Source organism: Astyanax mexicanus, chromosome 11 (assembly GCF_023375975.1).
Source record: "Astyanax mexicanus isolate ESR-SI-001 chromosome 11, AstMex3_surface, whole genome shotgun sequence".
Classification (NCBI taxonomy): domain Eukaryota; kingdom Metazoa; phylum Chordata; class Actinopteri; order Characiformes; family Acestrorhamphidae; genus Astyanax; species Astyanax mexicanus.
Genome location: NC_064418.1, coordinates 11,537,822 through 11,557,071, shown reverse-complemented (window position 1 = coordinate 11,557,071; position 19,250 = coordinate 11,537,822). Strand labels below are relative to the sequence as shown.

The window sequence follows — 19,250 nt, the reverse complement described above, 5'->3', positions numbered from 1 at the left end:
AGAGTGACTCAGCAACAACCGGGCGCACAAGCTCTTGTTCTGCTCAGACTGTGGCTAATCATTACTTTAAGATCACAAGGACAGAGAGCGCTCATCTACTGAAACGTCATTTGACAGGCTGGACATGGAGCAAAGTTGCAAGGGCAGATGGACTCTTGAGGACATGCTACTGGCTGTTCAGCAACCTGATGGCCTGGGTGGAAGGGAAGAAGCTGTCGCAGAACCGGCAGGTCAGAAGACATGTTAGATGTTGCAAAATATTTAAATGGAAGGTCATGGATTAGATGTTTTCAGTGATATAAGAAGAAAGGAGACCCACTTAATTCGTTTCTGGTTCATTTTAAGAAATTAGTAATCTTTGCAGTATGTACAGCTAATTTGAAAATAAAACCTTGTTCAGTTAATGTGGCTTACATGCCAACACACACAAATATTGTATTATATGATCATACTAAACTGTGTAATTTTCTAAATAAAATACTTTAATAAGAATTGTATCAGTTCAGAAATTAATAATCCTGGAATAACCCTGATTTTTAATCATAGATTTTATGCCTCTTGGCATGCTCTCCACCAGTCACCAGTCTTTCACGCTGCTTTTGCGGGACCTTATGCCACTTCTGGTGGCAGAGACACGGGATACACACAGGGCACGTGCAGAGAAGTAAATGAACACAGGGACAGACCAGAGAGAGACACAAAAACAGGAATCACCTTATATTAAAGGTATTTTTTACCCAATATGCCAACATTAGTTCTGGGCAATGGTTTACCAGTTGATAAACCTCTCATATGGGCTGCTCCAATCACAACACTCTAAACAACAGTTAAAACAGGCAGCATGACTTTAATAATACAAACAAGGCCAAACCAATTTTACACTTTACTGTTTATTGTTATCAGAGTACATTAAGAGCTGCTTCAGTGTTACTGTGGTTTACATGCCAGCACACAGTAATAATGCATTGTAACATCCAGCATCGTATCTAAAGAAGAGACCCCCATTTCCTTCAGAAGCCTGCAACAGAGCAACAAACGGGCACATAAATACATGAAGGATTAAAATTTCTGAAATAATACAATTTTCTGAAATAACTACCAATTACTTCTTTTAAAATTAGATTTTTAAATGTGTGATTTAAACATGTGGAGAGCTGTGTGTGTGATTGAGAGAGAGACAAAGAGAAAGAGAAGAAGGATATTTAATTTTGTTTTTCTGCATAAATAAATTGCATAAATTGTAATGCATATCAAATGCATGAAAGTGTCCATATTAAATGCATATATTAACATTTTAACATTAATATTAATTTTAAAGTTTTTAATTTTGGGTCCAAGTCCTGTTTTATTCCTTTTTTACTATATCTTCTAATAAAGTAAAACATGTCAATTGTAAATGCCCAAACAATGACACAAAGAAATCTGTGATAAATATCACAACATGTGTATTTGTTACAGTCTAAATAATATAAAATGATCTAAAATGCTTAAAGGGAAAATAAACCCCCTGATTTTAGCTAACTCCACCCTCGATTCAAATTTGAAAAATGCAAAAAAAAAAAAAAAATGGGAGGAGTAGTTTGGGAGGGGCACCTGGTGATGTATGGGTTTAGAGGCAGAGGATTGGCTGAGCTGCAGCAGCAGCAGTGTACCTCTGATAGCAGCGGTGAGATGCAGATGGTTGGACGTCACCAAGGTGGTGGTATTATTGATTGAGTGATTTGCATATTGTGAGTGTCTGCATATTAAAGTACACGGACACATCATTTACATCTATAGCACAGTTAAACCTGTGAGGGCACTGCAGAGGTGGAAATGACCGCTATAAAAGTGTTTTTTAAAGTTTAGAAAATGTTTATAAAATTTTAAGCAGGACTGGTATATTTCATTACATCTAAGGGACACATTTTAGCTATTATAAAATCAATTGTTTAGGGTTTAGTGCCTCTTTAATATAAAATTATATTTTCTCATAAAATATGTTTATTGATCATTATGGATTTATAACCTGCTATTTTGGGAAAGTCATTCTGATCCAGAAAAAAAAATAGTTACATGTAATAAACACAACATGAGATTTAAACAAAAACATCTATAATAACTGCAGTATTTGCAGTAAATCACAGTTACCGTGTGGTCACTGACTCCAGCAGAGCAGCTGCAGCTTGAGGCTCTGCCCTCTGGAAGGTCTGGTACATGGAGTAGGACTCTAGTAATGCCAACCGCAGATCTAACGCTCATCTGCAGCTTCGAGGGAATGTTTTCAACCCTAATGAAGACACAGAGTGTAGAGTTAAAGATAGGGATGACTTCTGTGTGGAGAAGAGCGGTTTAAAATCACTTTTGGGTTTAGCCGTCCTCGTCCAAACATCTGTTAGCATCTGTTTATACAGCAAATCACAGTTAATTTTATAGCTGGTTACAGCTTAAAAACAATACTTTTTACAATACCGTACTTTTCATTTTTTGAGCACGTCTCACTGCTGTAGATAAGTCAAGTCCCTCCTTGTAAATAATAATCATATCATATGTTACTGTATTATGTACATTTTGCAATCTTAATGTGAAGTTAACACTATTATTTTGTGCCCTTATATGTTGTGTTGTTAATGTATGATGTTGTAACGGAGCTACTGTTTTTATGCAAAACAAATTTCAGATCATGGATCTGACAATAAAGTATTATCTAATCTAATCTAATCTAATATTTTAGTATTTGTATATTTATTTTACTATTTTTGTTTTATTTTATTTTTTATCTTTATTTCGCATCCTTGGCGAGGAGCAAAAAAATAATTTCAGTGTACATGAAAACTTGTTTCCTTACTGTGCAGATAATAATACACTCTTTAAAATCATTGAAATACTATTACATATTTGGACTAATGTGTACAGAAGAACAGTTCTGTCAGAGACACTGTCTTTCTGTCTGCAGTCTAAGCACCCAATAAGGTCCATCAGCCACTAGAGGGAGCCATAAGTATAGGATTTAAGATTTTTTTCTTTTCTTTTTAGGGTCTACAAATTAAATATTTTCATCTTCATTAATATATAATAAATAATATGCAATAAACAAAACACCACTGAGACTAAAAAAAACAACAAGCCATAACTTTACAGCAGTCAAAGTCAAAGTTTAGATTTACCTCTCTTTATCAGGGAAGGGTATGGCTTCATATAAATCCTGTAGTTTACTGTTGGCCTCTGCTAACTGTCTGCTGGTGTATGGTAGGAGTACCTTCTTTACCTGGAGAAGAACACAGATTATAGTAATCCTTATTATCATATTACTATTTATGCTGTCACACCAAAAATAGTGTATTGTTCACTTTTATCCAAACGTGTATCTGATTTTGTATTCATAATCTGTGAATGGAACAGAAGGAATGATCTAAATATATTTGAATATAGAAAGTTTACAGGTGGGCTCATCTCATCTTAAATGGGCATCTTGCCAACCCAATCAAAAATTAAGGATTCTCCCTCCAGCCTCAGAAAAAACACCCAGTCCCGTTTTTTTTTTAACATAAGATAGGGTGGACAGTCTTACAGCCCATTGAAAGTTGCTGATTGTCCACCTGAAAGCTAAAAGCTCATTGAAAAAAAAGTTTCAAAATGTTATTTTGTGTAACACAATTTCTCAGGTCTCAGGTCGGGCTGGATTTTTTTGGCACCGATTTTAGTTCTAGAACAAAGCCAGATGTATAAACCAATTTTTTAGTTTTTCTAATATATACTGCCATTATACGGAACACAATGTTTAGTCTATTACCACAGGAGCTGTTAAGCATGAATAACTCTACTCACTAAATTAATGTTGGTTTTAAATCGGTTTCATAATGACAGTTTATTGGCCGGGTACATCTTGGCACAGGCAGAACAGGCAGAAAGGTAGACCTGAAGTCGTGTCTGCAGTGGTTTTGTTATCGGGGGTTGTTATCGTCTGCTTCTCACATCTGGGTAGACGTTGTTGAGTCTATTACCACAGGAGCCATAAAGCATGAAGAACTCTACTTACTAAATTAATGTTGTGTTTAAATCGGGTTCATAATCACAGTTTATGGGCCTGGTACATTTTGGCACGGGCAGAACTTGTATGGGCTTGGGTTCGATTGGGGTTCGATTTTTTGTTACCAATTTAAGTTTTAGAATAAAGCCAGATGTGTGAACAAATTTTAAGGTAGTTCTGGATTTGTGTTTGCAGTTTTTGCAATATATACTGCCCTCTACTTTTCATATATGGAAAATAATGTTTAATCTATCACCACAGGAGCTGAAAAGCAGTCATCTGCAGTCATCTGCTTCACACATCTGGATAGAAGTTGTTGAGTCTATTACCACAGGAGCCATAAAGCATGAAGAACTCTACTTACTAAATTAAAGTTGGGTTTAAATCGTGTTCATAAAGACAGTTTATGGGCTGGGTACATTTTGGCACGGGCAGAACTTGTACAGGCTCTGGTCGGGTTAGATTTTTTTTGTTACCAATTTAAGTTCTAGAATAAAGAAACGTGAACAAATTTTAAGGTAGTTCTGGACTTTTTATAATATATACTGCCCTCTACTTCTCATATATGGAAAATAATGTTTAGTCTATCACCACAGGAGCTGTAAAGCATGAATAACTCTACTTACTAAATTAATGTTGGGTTTAAATCAGGTTCATAATGACAGTTTATGGGTCAGGCTGGGGCAGAATCTGAATTTAAGTTCTAAGAAACAAAGCTAAATGTGTAATGCTATGTTGCAGTGTTTATAATATACACTGTCATCTACTTCTCACGTCTGGATAGATGTGGTTGAGTCTATCACCACAGGAGCCTTAATGCATGTAGAACTGATCAGTGTAACCGAGGAGAGCAATGCAGCCGCGAGGCTTCAGCATTCGGGACGCCTCTTTGAGAAACCCCTCAGAATCAAACCAGTGGGCCGCAGTTGCCGCGGTCAGCAGATCCACTGAGCCATCGGGGAACGGCAGCTGCTCTGCGGTTCCTGTTCTGTGATAAGAAAAAGAAACACTGTATGAGATACATCACAAATCAACTTCCTCGATGGACTTGTTAGAAGTAAATGTTTTGTTATCTGATGACATTTAGTTGATAACATCATTCATTTGGTGCAGTAGCTAGTTAGCCAACTAGCTCCAATTGGGGATGCTCATCACAAGGGTCAAGGCAAGTTCCTATAAGAGCACCAGAACAAGTAAAATCCTCCAAACAGTAAAGTCCTTCTGACTGACCTGTAAGTGATGTTGGTAAACCCGGGAACAGCTCTGGCTTCTGCAAGCTGACTCTCACTGACATCGATGCCCACCACCTTCTGGAAGTGAGGGGAGAGCAGACGAGCGTTCTGCCCTGTACCGCACCCCAGATCACTGCCAGCTCATGAGGAGGACCTTTCTTGTTGGGAAACAAAACAAAAAATACAAGGACTTTAATGAAAAACAGTGTATAATAAAGGTCTTAGATGCTACAAATGCTAATATCAAGCTAATTGATCACAGCATTAACTATGCTAGTCAAGAGCTGGTTAACCATCTACGCTACCAGAATAGGGTATGTTTTTGTCTGAAAGACCAGCTTTTCAATCATTTGATTATCAAAGACCAGTTTTGACAACCTGAAACCAACAAAAGCTTGTGCTGGGGAGGGTTGTGTAGTCTCCAGAGAAAACGCACTCAAGCAACTTTAAAAACAATAAATAACCTGGTTTAGCCAGCTTGACTGCCAAATAGACATTATTTGCTTTATTCAAAGCTGTTTGGCATTTAAAGTGACATGATATGGTTGATACCACACAAAAATATTCTTACAGTGACATTTCATTGGTTGCTACATTTGTAGCACATGTCTGGAACCAAGGTATTTGGTATCAACCCATACCTCAGGGCCCTTATCAAATGTAGTTATATTTTTATCCCCATTAAGTGTTTTGAAAGTGCACATACATGATTTAGCAGATCAATGATAGGCTTGATTGACTACAGCTGTAGAGTAAGAAGCACTGAAGGGTTTACTGTTTTTTTCACTTCCTGATTTAGCTCATGAAAGTCATGGTTAAATCAAATGGAAATTTGTCAGTTTGACACATAAGCGATATGTAAAAAAAGGTCTGTCCCACCTTTTTGTCCAGGTACTACAGAATAAGCTCCTTCACTTCATCAGGTGGAACCATGCGATACTTCTGATAGATGGAAGCATGATGTTTCTCCTCAAACAACCTGAAGCTCATGGTCGTCTCAACTGTGTCCCTCAGCCTTCAAGTGTACTTACTGTCCTGCTCAGACTGTAGCTATTCATCAAGATTACAAGGATTAAAACGTCACTGAACAGGCTGGAGCAAAGTTTCAAAGGGTCACTTGTGAGATTTGGACACTCTGTAAAGTATCTTAGTCTTGAAATTCAACAGACATAAATTTTCGAGCTCCTATACACACACACACGCGCGTGCACGCACGCATGCATGGGTCACGCATGGACACACACACACACAGACCCACGCTTTCCTGCTTCCTGATTTTTATTCTCATCAAATTAAGTTCGAATTCAGAAATCCTCACAACCAAGCTGAGGCATTTACAATCTAATTTATCATGCATTCTTTATTCCAGCACCCTGTTGGTTTTATTTTGCCTCAAACATACAAGTATATATTATAATTTTAATTGACACCACTAATATACATATGGTTGCATTTTACATTTCTTACATTCATTCTTTTATTTACATTTAAATAGCCACTATAAAAAATTAGTGTCTGAAGAAAAACAAATGTGATTAATCTCAGTTAATCACAGATTTTTCTTTAATCATTTTTTTTAATCGATTGAAACTCTAATATATGTATTTATTCTAATATATATATAAATATAATATAAGTATTAGATCCCCACTCTTGTTTCTTTGATTCGATTTTTGCAGTAATACACTGAAAAGAATGATTTGTTGCCTCGAGTCATTATTTTAAAGTGGCAGTCTATATTGTTTTGTTTCTAAATTAAGGCAGAAGAATTTCTGAGTGGAGAAGGAAAATAACAAATATAGTGTTTAATGGTACCAGTGTGCCGGAACTGCCATCCCTGCTCAGCCTATTATAATCATTCTAAAATCTTGGATGTCGTGTTGCTTTTCAAGGGAGTTTTTCTGGCCACGTCAGGCGTCTTTACGTACTTACGTCACATGTACAGCCTCTAAAAGAGGATCCAGTTCAGTTTAACCTGGAATCAGATTCCTTTGCTCTGAATGGAGACCACATCACACCTGCCCAGTTTTAAATGATTCTTCCGCATGCTCGGTGCAATTACCCATTCTCACCAGAGAGGGCCCTAAATCCCCCCAAGTTCCAAAACTTACAGACATCAGCTATAAATTGTGAAGACATAAATTGTTAAGTTTATATAACTTAACTTAGGCCCAATCCCATTTCACCACTTGGTCCTATCCCTTACGCCTATCCCTCTGTTTTGCGTGTGCACGCCAAGGGGAAAAGGTGTCTGGTGTGTTGTTAGGCTGTAGGGTAAGGAAGAAGGGATAGGGCTTGTTAGCCCTTTAAACAGAGATTTTTCAGATACACACTTTAATCTAAGGAATATGAGAATCACTGGTAAAATGGCAGAACAAGGGATCAAAAATCCCACAAATGTGAGTATTTTCCTTAAAAAAAAGTGATGATTAGCACTTTAGCATGTGTAGTTTCAATGTTTTATGGCCAAATTCTTCATAACAAGCATAAAAAGAACGCTAGTAGTTTGTCTTAGTAGCTAGCTAACTAGCTAACTTTGCCATTCCTCCTTAAGTGGTGCAGCAGGGGCTGCAGCATTTAAGGTGGAATGGAAAAATAAAATAAAAGCTAATCAAAGCTTTTTTTTTTTTTTTTTAGCTCCCCATCACAGAGGAATTAAGAATGGACAATAATAATACACCCCCCCTCTTCCTTTCTGAAGACATACAGTGCTCTTTAAAGTGAACTAGTTAACCAGCAGGTAGGCTACTGAACTTAGCGGCAAGCTAGCTAACAAACTGACATTAGCGGCAAGCTAGCTAACATACTGACATTAGCGGCAAGCTAGCTAACATACCGACATTAGCGGCAAGCTAGCTAACATACCGACATTAATGGCAAGGTAGCTAACATACTGACATTAGCGGTGAGCTAATAAATGGACACCAATTATTACTTATAGAAAAGATACTTCAATGTTTGTCATTATTATTACTATTATTATTTATTTTTAGTAGTAGTAGTATTTTTTATTGATGTCTTAAATAGCATTAAATTAAACTTTTTAAATGGTGCAAGAACCCAGATTAAGTCTTTAATATTAAATTTACAATGAAAAATCATAAAAAGAAAGAAAACACTAAGTTAAATGAGTAAGGTTGGAGTGTCCAACTTTCTGACTGGTACTGTATTCTGTGTTTAAAAAATAGAACTGTATATTTTTGCAAGTTAAAGGAATATCTATGGCTCCCTAAACCACAGTTTCACACACTGTAGAACAGTGGAACTACAGTATGTACAATAATGTATCTCTGTATTGATTGAGCTCCATCCAATCATTTGGGACAAGCAACAGATTTAACAATAACAATTAAATTTAATTAATAGAGACAAACGAATAAATAAATAATCCAAAGCATCTGTTTCTGATATAAGGACATTTAACGTTACTCTCACTTTGTAATATCGTTACACCTTTCACACCAAATATGCCTGTACAGCTGTTTTGATCATTGCAGTTCTTCCTGTTTAGCACTTAGATATTACTTTCATTTCCTGTAAACCAAGATTAGCAAGAGAAAGATTTCTGGCAGTTGATAAAACAGTTATGTTTCCTTCACTGTGGAGTATTTTTATTCTGATTTTCAAAATATACTACAGAATTCAAGCAGAAGGTAAGACTTTATTATTACTTATTAAGGGATATTATACTGTGTATCATCTAGGTATAAAGAAAAAAAACAAATGTGTTTTCAAAACAGCAACTTAAAACAAGAAGAAAAAGAGCTTTCTGACTTGAATTAAGTGTAAAGGGGTTATGTTCCAAGTCATTTTAGAGATTATTTATATTTTCGATTTGTTATAAAACTGCTGTGTTCAATGATGAAAGGTCAAACATATATATAGGCCTTTGTGCCCCCCCGAATAACCTGGTATACAATCTTTGTGCACTGGTTACGTTTTATTTTGTTAAAAGTTAATAAATTAAACAATTTTAATCAAATTAATCAAAAGTGTGGCTCAAATTTGTATGTTTGTAGGGCTAGGGGAATGTGCAAAATCTCATGCTCCACATATGAGCTGCTAACACATTAAATATGACGTTTTTTGTTGTTGGCGAAGAAGGCGACATTCATACACATATCAATGTGCGCACGTGTGACATTGTTTCAGGGACAGATTCGTTCACATTACACACAGATACAGGTCACTGACATTTGTAAATGTGAACCGTCAAGATAGCCAATTTTAATCTGAGCAAAAATGTTAGCGGATTTCAGCAATGTGGCTGGTAATGTACACGTAAGCCTATGTTCCACACAGTGGAAACCAACCGCTGAAATCCCTGAGATAGCTTTTTGTATCCTTCCTCTAAACCACGATGTTGAATAATCTTTGTTTTCAGGTCATTTGATTGTTTGATTGTTTGCAGTTGTCCACTTTAACACTTTCTCCTAATTGGATTCACCTGTGTATGTAGGTCAAGGGTCAATGAACTTATCAAACTAATTTTGTGTTTCAATAATTAATGCTAAAGGTATTTAAATCAATAAAACAACAACAGTGCCCTAAATTTATGCAACTGCCTAATTTTGTTTAAAGAATTATTGCACACTTTCTGTAAATCCTGTAAACTTAGTTTTACTTGTCAAATATCACCTGCTATATGATATATTTAACCAAACTTTTTCATACTACTGTATATGCACACCTGACTGATGCCACTGGAAAAAGATTATCAATGTACTTTAATTCAGCTGTCATTGGTTTTAATGTTTTGGCTCATGCTATGGTAAAATAAGTTAAATTAACTTCCTTCAGTTAAATATTTTCTGAAGTAAAATGTGAATGAGTTGAATTAAAAATGTGATAGGATATTACCAATAGTCAACCATAGTAAAGTATTCAAAGTGTACTTGATACAATGATATTGTATAAACTGTAAAATGTTTCAATTAAAATGTTCTAATAACATGATGGTTAACTTCTCCATTAGATTGTGAAGCCCAGCGTGGAACTGATGTAACCCTGATCTGTGAAGTGCACAGTCTTCCAGAATTCTCCACTCTGCAGTGGGATGGACTGGGAGCTTCCATACCTAACACCACCTTGTTCCTCAACAACACTGCCTACATCATTTTACACAGTGTAGACCAGCACAGTCAGGGCACATACAACTGCACACTGAGGCAGAACGAAAAGAAGGAGATAAAGAAGAGTGTAACACTCAGTGTAACAAAACGTGAGTACATGTGTTTCTGCATCATTTAGTAAATGATTCACTAAATGTTTACATTAGTAAGAGCTACATTGGTCCAACTAACATGTTTTTTTCAGCATAGTGGCATTTTGTTGTCAATTTACTGATTTTATTTAGCACACATTAAAAGCAACACTAATCTGAATGTTGAGTTATTCTGTTTGATATTTTTGTAGATACATACTTAAAAAAGACCTCTAGTCTTTACAGAGGGAGCTCCATCACCAGTGACCTATTACTCATCTGCAAGTCACATAGGCTGTATAACAGGATTATGTGGAGTCTTAAACAGCAAGCAGTACAGGGAGAAGTAGTACTAATGGCTGCAGAAAAGGGAAAAAAGCCTAACTTTACTGGAGCAATTAAACCAGGGAAACATTCCTCCATATTCTACGATGGTCAGGAGTTCATCTTTCACATCTCACCTGTGAGGTTCAACTACAGTGGGACGTATACATGTATTGGGGATGATAAAACCGTCTATTCCAGGTTTAAGCTCCACACTGTAAGAGGTATGTAACATATATACATAAACCATGTATTCAGCTCTATATACTACTAAAGCTCATGAGCTCATCTGAGGAGAAATCTCGGTAACACTTTAATTCATCCTTACTTACTGATGATTTCATCCTTAATGAATCCCTTAATTCATGTCATGACTTGTACCCTTATTATAAAGTGTTACCGAAATCTCCTATTACTCTCATCTCATAACACTCATAAACCCATAGTTTAACACAAACTGGGCTATTTTTGTATAATAAAACATGTATTCAGCTCAAATTGCTTATTTACTTTTACTTTTCACTCTTTTAACTAGTTAGCTCTTTAGCTAATCTGTAGAGAAAGATCCTGTTATTTTAACTTTTTTTCCACAAAAAAACTACCAGTTTAACATCTGCAGCATCTTGTTTGGCTTCTCTGCTGATCTCAGTCTCTGCAGAGCCTCCTCATGGTGCCTTCAGGAATCAGTCGGTGGTTCTGACCTGTGAGGTGTCTGAGGTGACTGACCAGATGACCCTGGCCTGGTTGAGAATGGAGGGCAACAGGGCGGTGTTGGTCAAACAGGGCGTCCTAACCAATAGGAACAGCACTAAGACCCTCACTCTGATCCCGAGGAACCTCTCTGATGAGCAGCGTATGTGGCAGTGTGCCGTGTTTACTGAGAACAAGCTTAGAGCTCTGGCACCCCTCTCAGTCTTTGCAGAAACACCACAGCAAGGTATGTCAAGACCAGATAACACTCTTTCACACATCAGATGTTTAGACTGGCAGAGAGGAAAAGCTTGTTTGTGGTTTTGCAGAAATAGTGGTTGTGTTAGTGCTGCCAGTGTAGTGTTGCTGCATTTACTAGAATGTTCTGCATCTCTGCAGGAGGCGGCGTAGTGGAGGGCACCATCCTGTTTGTGGGGTGTGCTGTGGTTGGCTGTGTGGTCCTCTTGCTGGGAGTTCTGCTGTTTTACTGCCACAGGAAATCAGCAGCCGGTAAGCTAACCTGTTCACACTACAGCGACCTTTGGTAGTACTATTATTGTCTAATACAGACAAAACAATCTGCCATGTACTTAAAGAAGAATACAAACAAAACACAGTAGCTGTGTTCAAAATCTGCTTCTGAGATAGAACAGGTTCTTGTCAGTAGCCTGTTTGTCTCATTTTAGGAACAATCTAAAAAGGCAGTGCCAGAGATTTTCTTTAGCTGGTGCTATGGGGTAGCTTGACATTTTAGCGAGGGTGCTCTAATTAATTAGTATATTAATTTCCCATTAATGTACTAATCAATTCAGTTTGCCATATTTTTCACACTATAAGGCGCACCAAATTATAAGACGCATTTTAAGAGACACTATAAGGAACTTATATAGCATAACCCGCATTAGCATTACCCGCTAATCACACTAAGTACCTAGATCTTTTGCCGTTCAGAGGTGAGTATTATCTGCCGGTAGCCTGCTGCTAACCCCGGCCCTAGCACATATGGGGCATCATTAGCATTAGCCGCTAACCATGCTAAGCGGTAGCTCTTTCGCCAATCAGCTAATATCACTAATAATACCACTAGCTAATATTGCTCCGGCTTACAGAACACTCAGGGTTCCTCAGTGTATCGCTGTCTGGCAGCATTAGCCGCTAAACACGGTTAGTGCAAGCGGTTAGCTGCTAATGCTAATGCTCTTGCACCCAGCCTTTAAAAGAAAATGTTTTTTTGTAAGATTTACAGTTTTGTTTACTTAACTTAGCTTTATAGATTTACAGAGACCTGCTGAATAATCCAGTGTGCTTTTTGTATGAAAATAAACCATAACATACACATTTATTAAAAGTGCACCTTATAATCTGGTGCCTTATAATCCAGTTTGTAGTGTTTGTTATTTTAGTTAGCTAGCTCTTTAGCTCATCTGTAGACGAAGACCAATATTATGCAAACAATATTCCACATTTAAAACATATTATTAAAACATATACTTATTATTTATTGGTAATATTGTTTGATATTATTTTAGGCAGCTAAATTATAGCTCATCTAAGGAGGAAAGTTTAGGCTATAGCTAAGGTAGGATGGGTCCTCGGTAGGACTGTCCTTTAAAGACTACTTTTCATTAGCCTGTTGGTCATACACAGACATAGGCCACGTGATTACACTGAGGCACGAAACTTGTGTGCTTTTTTCTCTCTGGCTTTGGATAATAGCAGTGAATTGTATGCAACTGAGGGCAATGTGGGATACAAAACGTGTGTCCTTCAAAAAGCTCCCAACACTGGCTGCATTTCTCAGCTATATATGATACATTCAGGCACCCTGAGTAGGAGCAAACACTGATTATAAACTGGTGCAACATCCAGTCCCAAATATCAAGGTCATACTAGTGATAAACAGGGAAGAAACAGTACAGTCAAAGAAAAGTAACACTTTAAGCACAGAACACTCTATAATACCAGTACATGAAGTTCATTACAGATGCATAAAAAGCATACCATAAGAAAAAAATCGCAATTTTCCAACAATGTCCAGTGCCTAGCATTGGCTAGAGGGGTACAACACCTCCCAGCATTACAATGTGCAGTTGTAGATTTTTGTTCCTTGGCCTCTAATACCTTTTTTATGAGCTGCACTGGTGTTTGTGATCCAGAAGTGATGTTCCCACGTCTCTCTCATGAAACTTTTCAGATTTCAGAAGAAAACTTAGATGGACAGGCCTCTACAAACCTTTAGACAGATTAATAAAGCACACCAGCAGAAGAATCATAATGTTACAGGACATAATGTTGCAGTAACATGTTGCTCTTTCAAAAAAAGTGGTTCATATACCTTTTATTTTCATTTAATTGAGGATTCTACCATTCTTATCTTATCATTTGTCATCATTTATTGCACACCATCCTGCATACGAAATGACAGTGGTTACATTTATCTCCAAAACTGTTGCTGATCTCGATATTCCTGTCTATTTTCCTCAAGGAGCGCCCTCTAAGGAAGAGAAGAGACTCAGAGAAGATCAATGCCATTCTGATTCAGCTTACGTGAATAGAGGTATCACTATTGTCAACAGATTTACAGTATATATTTATTGCAAAACACCCTGGCTAGTTTCTCAGAAACAATACCTAACAGCTCCACATGTATCGCCTAAAAACTAGGAGGACGTGTGTGAAGTCATCTGCATTGAAAAGAACAAGACAGTGCTCCAGGTGGTCCAGCGAACTAAGGTGCTGCCACTATGATCAGGAGATCGCTGGTTCGAATCCTGGTCATACAGCTTGCCATCAGCTGCCAGAGCCCTGAGAGAGCACAATTGGCCATGCTCTCTTTGGGTGGGTACTGAGCGCACTCTCCCCACATCACTCCTAAGGTGATGTCAATCAGCACAAGGCGTCTGTGAGCTGATGTATCGGAACCGAGTCTCTGCGCTTTCCTCAGAGTACGCTGTGATGCTACTTGGCAAATTTTGCATAAGCAGCAGCTCAAAAGGAAGCGGTGGCTGACTTCACATGTGTCTGAGAAGACATTTCTAGTCTTCATCCTCCTTGTGTTGAGGCATCACTAGTGATGGGGAATATACAGCTAGCCAGCAGTTGAATGGGTGGGATAATTGGCCAGATAAATTGGGACGAAACATGATCAAATAAAAATAATAGAACAAGACAAAGGCATTTTTTTTTCTGGTCACACAAACAATTCTAGCCATCATTACCACCCACATTTGCTGTCCACTGTGGGTGGTAATGCCTTCTATGGTGCATTACTGGTACACTACATGTGATACTGTGAATCGAGGAATGTTAGAAAACCAGTACAACTGTAGATGCTAACTTAATTCATGCCTTCTTGCCGTGAGCTTGCTAGCCATTGTTTAGCTTCACTCACAAGATAAAACCTCACTCGATAAGTTTCTTTCTGCTGCTGCAACTCCAAATGTTTCTTCAGATTCTTCAGTTTTTGAAGCTAGGCAGCACTTTGTCGCAGAACAGAGTAAACAACCAACCGCGATATTGTCTTTATTGTATTATCTTTAGCTAATACAAACTCAAAAAAGTGCCTTTTTTACCAGCTATAAAACGTGCATTTCTCTCCTTCCTCCATTGTTTGTTTGTGGCGTTGCATGCATGTGATGTTACACGTGAGTCATCCTCATGCTGAAAATGACAATTGAAAATTGTTGTGTAGGTGAGACATTATTCCCCGAGACGCAATAAGACAGCAAAAATAGATATTTTTAGTGACGAAAAAGACATAAATAATTATGAACAGTGACCTGGATTAGTAACTTTAATCTGATTACTAGATTGGAAATAGTAACGATCAGATTACTTAATAACCCGTTACTGACATCACTGTTTGCACTACCTTATTAACGTGACATTGGACTGTCAAAGTGTCTGTAATGAAGACCAAATTTGATCTTGAATCATATTAAAAATGACCATGGTGCCTCCACACATGGATTCATTGGTCATCTCCATCAAGACAAAAGAGGGATATGTCACTGCCATTCTTAGTCACTCCATGACAATCTGACATGACTACCCACCAAGATTCATTCCTGTCAGTTGATTACTTCTAGGTTCAGCTGTTTTTTTTTTGATGATGGGTATATGAGTGTGCATGATACAGTACTTCTTTCCTACTGTATGACTGTTGGAATATAATGTAATAAGCAGGCAGTACTGTATCCTCATACAGTTTATTGTCCATGTGACCTTTAGCCCCAGCAGTGAACTATATTTAATTTTATCCCTAGATGATGGTCATGTTGTCGCGGTTAAACCGGTGGAGGAAGAAGAAGAGGAGCTCCACTACGCCTCCATCACCGTAGCGCGAGTCTGTCATGGTAAGCCCTGAGATCGGATTACAGTGGATTACTCATTTATTTTCTTGTCAGTAGGTCTTTGTACTGTTTTAAATAATAAGCAATACAGTAGCTGCCGGAGGTCCCGCAGCAGCTTAATAAAAGGCATTATGATCTTTTTTTTTCAGGAGAAGGAAGGAACTGCAGAAAGAAGGTAGGAAATAAACAAATACTTTTACATCATGTTTAATATGTTTAAGTTGGCAGAATAGCTCATATGATATGATAGCTGTGTTCCACAGCCTAGGCTACAGCCGATGTAGAGTGCATTCCTCAGTTGCTATTTCTTAGAAGCCTGTTCCAAAAAGAGTGTGTAGGGAATTGCAGCATACATTGCATTGTAAATGACTTTGAGGACGCGACTGATGTATCCTTCCAGGTTGAAAACAGCACTACAAAAAAGGTGGGAAACCTCCACAGCATTTTTTTTTTAAATATTAGTTTTTCACATACTCATCTTTGTTACCCTGTGTATAAACTATATAACCTATATATAGGTTATGTACATTTCTGTACATTAAACTATATTGCTAAATGTATTCACTCACCCATCAAAATCACCAACCTCAGATTCCGATCACTTGTGGAGTTATGTACTTAACAAAAAAAGGTAAAAATAACTAAATATATATATATATATATTCTAGTTTCTTCCAAATAGCCACCCTTTGCTCTGATTACTGCTTTACACACTATTGGCATTCTCTCATTGAGCTTCAAGAGGTAGAGTCACCTGAAATGGTTTTCCAACAGTCTTGAAGGAAGGAGTTCCCAGAGGTGTTTAGCACTTGTTGGCACCTTTGCCTTCACTCTGTGGTCCAGCTCAACTCAAACCATCTGGATTGGGTTCAGGTCCGGTGACTGTGGAGGCCAGGTCATATTTTTGTTAAGTACATAAAACTCCACATGTGTTCATTCATAGTTTTGATGCCTTCAATGAGAATCTTCAATGTAAATAGTCATGAAAATAAAGAAATGCATTGAATGAGAAGGTGTGATTTTGAAAATTTTATGAAAATGAATGATGACACAGCCAAGCGACATTCTATCGGCTAAACAAATTCTTCAGTCTGAGCTCCCCTCCACTCTTCTTGGTGAACTTCTGATTCCTACTACAATACCATGTTCACATCCCCAGCATGGAGGTTTTGAACAGTGCAGAGAGGATTAAAACCACTGATTATTCCTTCCCTATGATGAGTTTTGCTCAAATACATGGGCAATTTGGAGAAAAATAAAGGTTGGAAGATGAAGAACGCAAGGGACTCGCACTGCCTCTACTGCAGCCCAGGCTTTGGAACACAAAGACAAACTCTTCCAAATTTGCAAAATTTCCAAAAATCCGTTTTAGGCAGGAACTGAGTCTTATCATGTCTCTCTTTTAAACAGGCACCAGCTACCAGTGACTCCACCATCTACTCAAATATCAAATACCACTGAGGACCATGAAGGCTAATGTTACTGTGCTAAATGTATGGTGTACATTCAAGAAGCTTCCAATATTTTTTTTCTTTATTTTAATTCTGTGATTAACACAGTTATTTAGGGAGGGGTTGGCCTACAATTGTGGTTCATTTATGGTTCATTAATTAATCAAGAAATATTTACCTAATTAAATATAACTCATTTATTTTCAGTGTTGCTGAATGGAGCCAGTCTTGACTGCAACAAAAATAATACATGTATTTACTGTCCAAACCCACCAGTGAGATTTCTTTTTTTTTCACTTTGTTACAAAGTTTCTCACAGTGTTTGAAACTCAGCTAAAATACAGTCTAAAGTTTCTCAATAGTACTTTTCATTAAAACACCTTCTGTTTAATATTTGGTCGTAATTTGTATTACTTCCTACATTGTATATTATTATTGAAAACGTAAAAAGCTTAAAAATTATGTAAGAACATAAGTTCTAGTTCTAGTTTCCATGCGTCTTGGCATGTTCTTCTCCACCAGTCTTACACACTGCTTTTGGATAACTTTACACCACTCCTGGTGCCAAAAATTCAAGCAGTTCAGCTTGGTTTGATCAACCATCTTTATCTTGAGTTTTTTAAATTGGTAAAATCAAAGAAACTCTTTTTTAAGTGGTCTCCTATTTATTTATTTTTTTTCCAGAGCTGTATGTATGCATGTGTTTATTGCGTACTGGTATGTAATTATTGTAATGATTGTGAATCCTGTAAACTGATATTCGCAAAAAGACCAGTACACAATAGAAAGCTTTAATGAAATTTTATGTCTCAATATTGTGGTCTGGTTTTGTGTGCCAGTGACTCACACTTGAGTAAACTTTAAGAGACCCTCCAGCGCTGGTTATGAACTGCTTTTAAAGGCCCGCTCTGCTGAGTTTTAGTGTTCAAGGCTGAGATAAATCTATGTCTCAGTGAAACACAAGCAGCCGGATTTATTTATCCGCGAGGGAACTGGTGTCAGATGCTGCTGAGATTTCCCTGACGTAATATGTATGGCTGTAAAGGCTTTTCTGGTGTGATAAAAGCAGAAATATAGACTGTAAATGTTTTTTGTAATGCTTTTTTATTGAATCCTGTTTCGCGTGTGAGCAGGAGGTGGCAGTGCTGCGCTGCGTGGGATTGAGTGGGAATGGGAATGGGAAGCGGGGCTCGTGGCTTGCGGTGGTGTTGTGGGGAGGTTGCGCAGAGCTGATATACGGCGTGGAATATATATGACTGTTATGAGATTCAATGTGATGATCTACGTTTTGCTACTAGTGCATGTTTGAAATGATGTCCACAGCTTTGTGAAGTACAGTGTTTTACGTGAGGTATGGTGTGCATTTGCGCGAATGGCCATGTGATGGCACTGTTGGAAAAGGGGTTGTATGCAGATCGGTAAATCTGCTCGAAATAAATCTTAAAAATAAAGTACTATGCCTTTCCCGTAAGTCCTTATATCTTACCATCTCTCTCTCTCTTTCTCTATTTCTCTCTTTTTCTTTCTCTCTCTCTCTTTTTCTCTCTCTCTCGCTCTCCCCTCCCCCCCCCCCTTACCTTCTTGTGTTTCTTTTTTTATTTCTTTCAGCCGAGAGCCGCTGCTGGCTTCGGCTTGCTACGTCAATATTCCAATCTGAAACACAAAGGTATGAAAAATGCGGCATTTGAATGTCTTCATCAACAAGGAACCGGGATTCTTTGTGCAGCCAAGGTTGTTCCCGTATTGTATGGATTTGTGTCCCTTTTCAGACATACGTGGAGCGTAAGGGGGGGCGGTTGGTTTGTGGTGCGGTTTTAACAGAACATTGTCAAGGTCTCCCAAAGCAGAATCTCGGAATCATTCAGGCCAGAACTGCACTTCACCGTTGTCAAATTGAAGTCTTTCATTCCGACAAAGCCTCATAAAAACAATGGCAATGTTTGAAAAGCAGGACGGAGGCAGGTGTGAACAGAATGGTAGGCATCGGAG

General features: G+C 37.8%; 1 protein-coding gene and 1 pseudogene across 3 annotated transcripts; one reads left to right on the top strand and one right to left on the bottom strand.

Annotated features, from left to right (window-relative positions):
* Positions 1-18: 18 nt before the first annotated feature.
* Positions 19-18,715, top strand: LOC103037674 (uncharacterized). Of its 3 annotated transcripts, none has more exons than XM_049484998.1 (9): positions 110-230; positions 10,217-10,462; positions 10,657-10,992; positions 11,418-11,705; positions 11,858-11,968; positions 13,944-14,015; positions 15,724-15,813; positions 15,960-15,985; positions 17,221-18,715. In XM_049484998.1, exons 1-9 carry the CDS (start codon positions 125-127, stop codon positions 17,269-17,271), a joined length of 1,326 nt encoding a protein of 441 aa, XP_049340955.1. In that variant the 5' UTR covers positions 110-124; the 3' UTR covers positions 17,272-18,715. The 3 variants fall into 3 exon arrangements, with proteins under 3 accessions (XP_022536210.2, XP_049340955.1, XP_049340956.1); XM_049484999.1 differs by lacking the exon at positions 110-230 and adding an exon at positions 8,660-8,894; XM_022680489.2 differs by lacking the exon at positions 10,657-10,992 and having other exon boundaries at positions 19-230.
* On the bottom strand, positions 872-6,439 carry LOC125804957 (putative methyltransferase DDB_G0268948; annotated as a pseudogene).
* Positions 18,716-19,250: the final 535 nt, after the last annotated feature.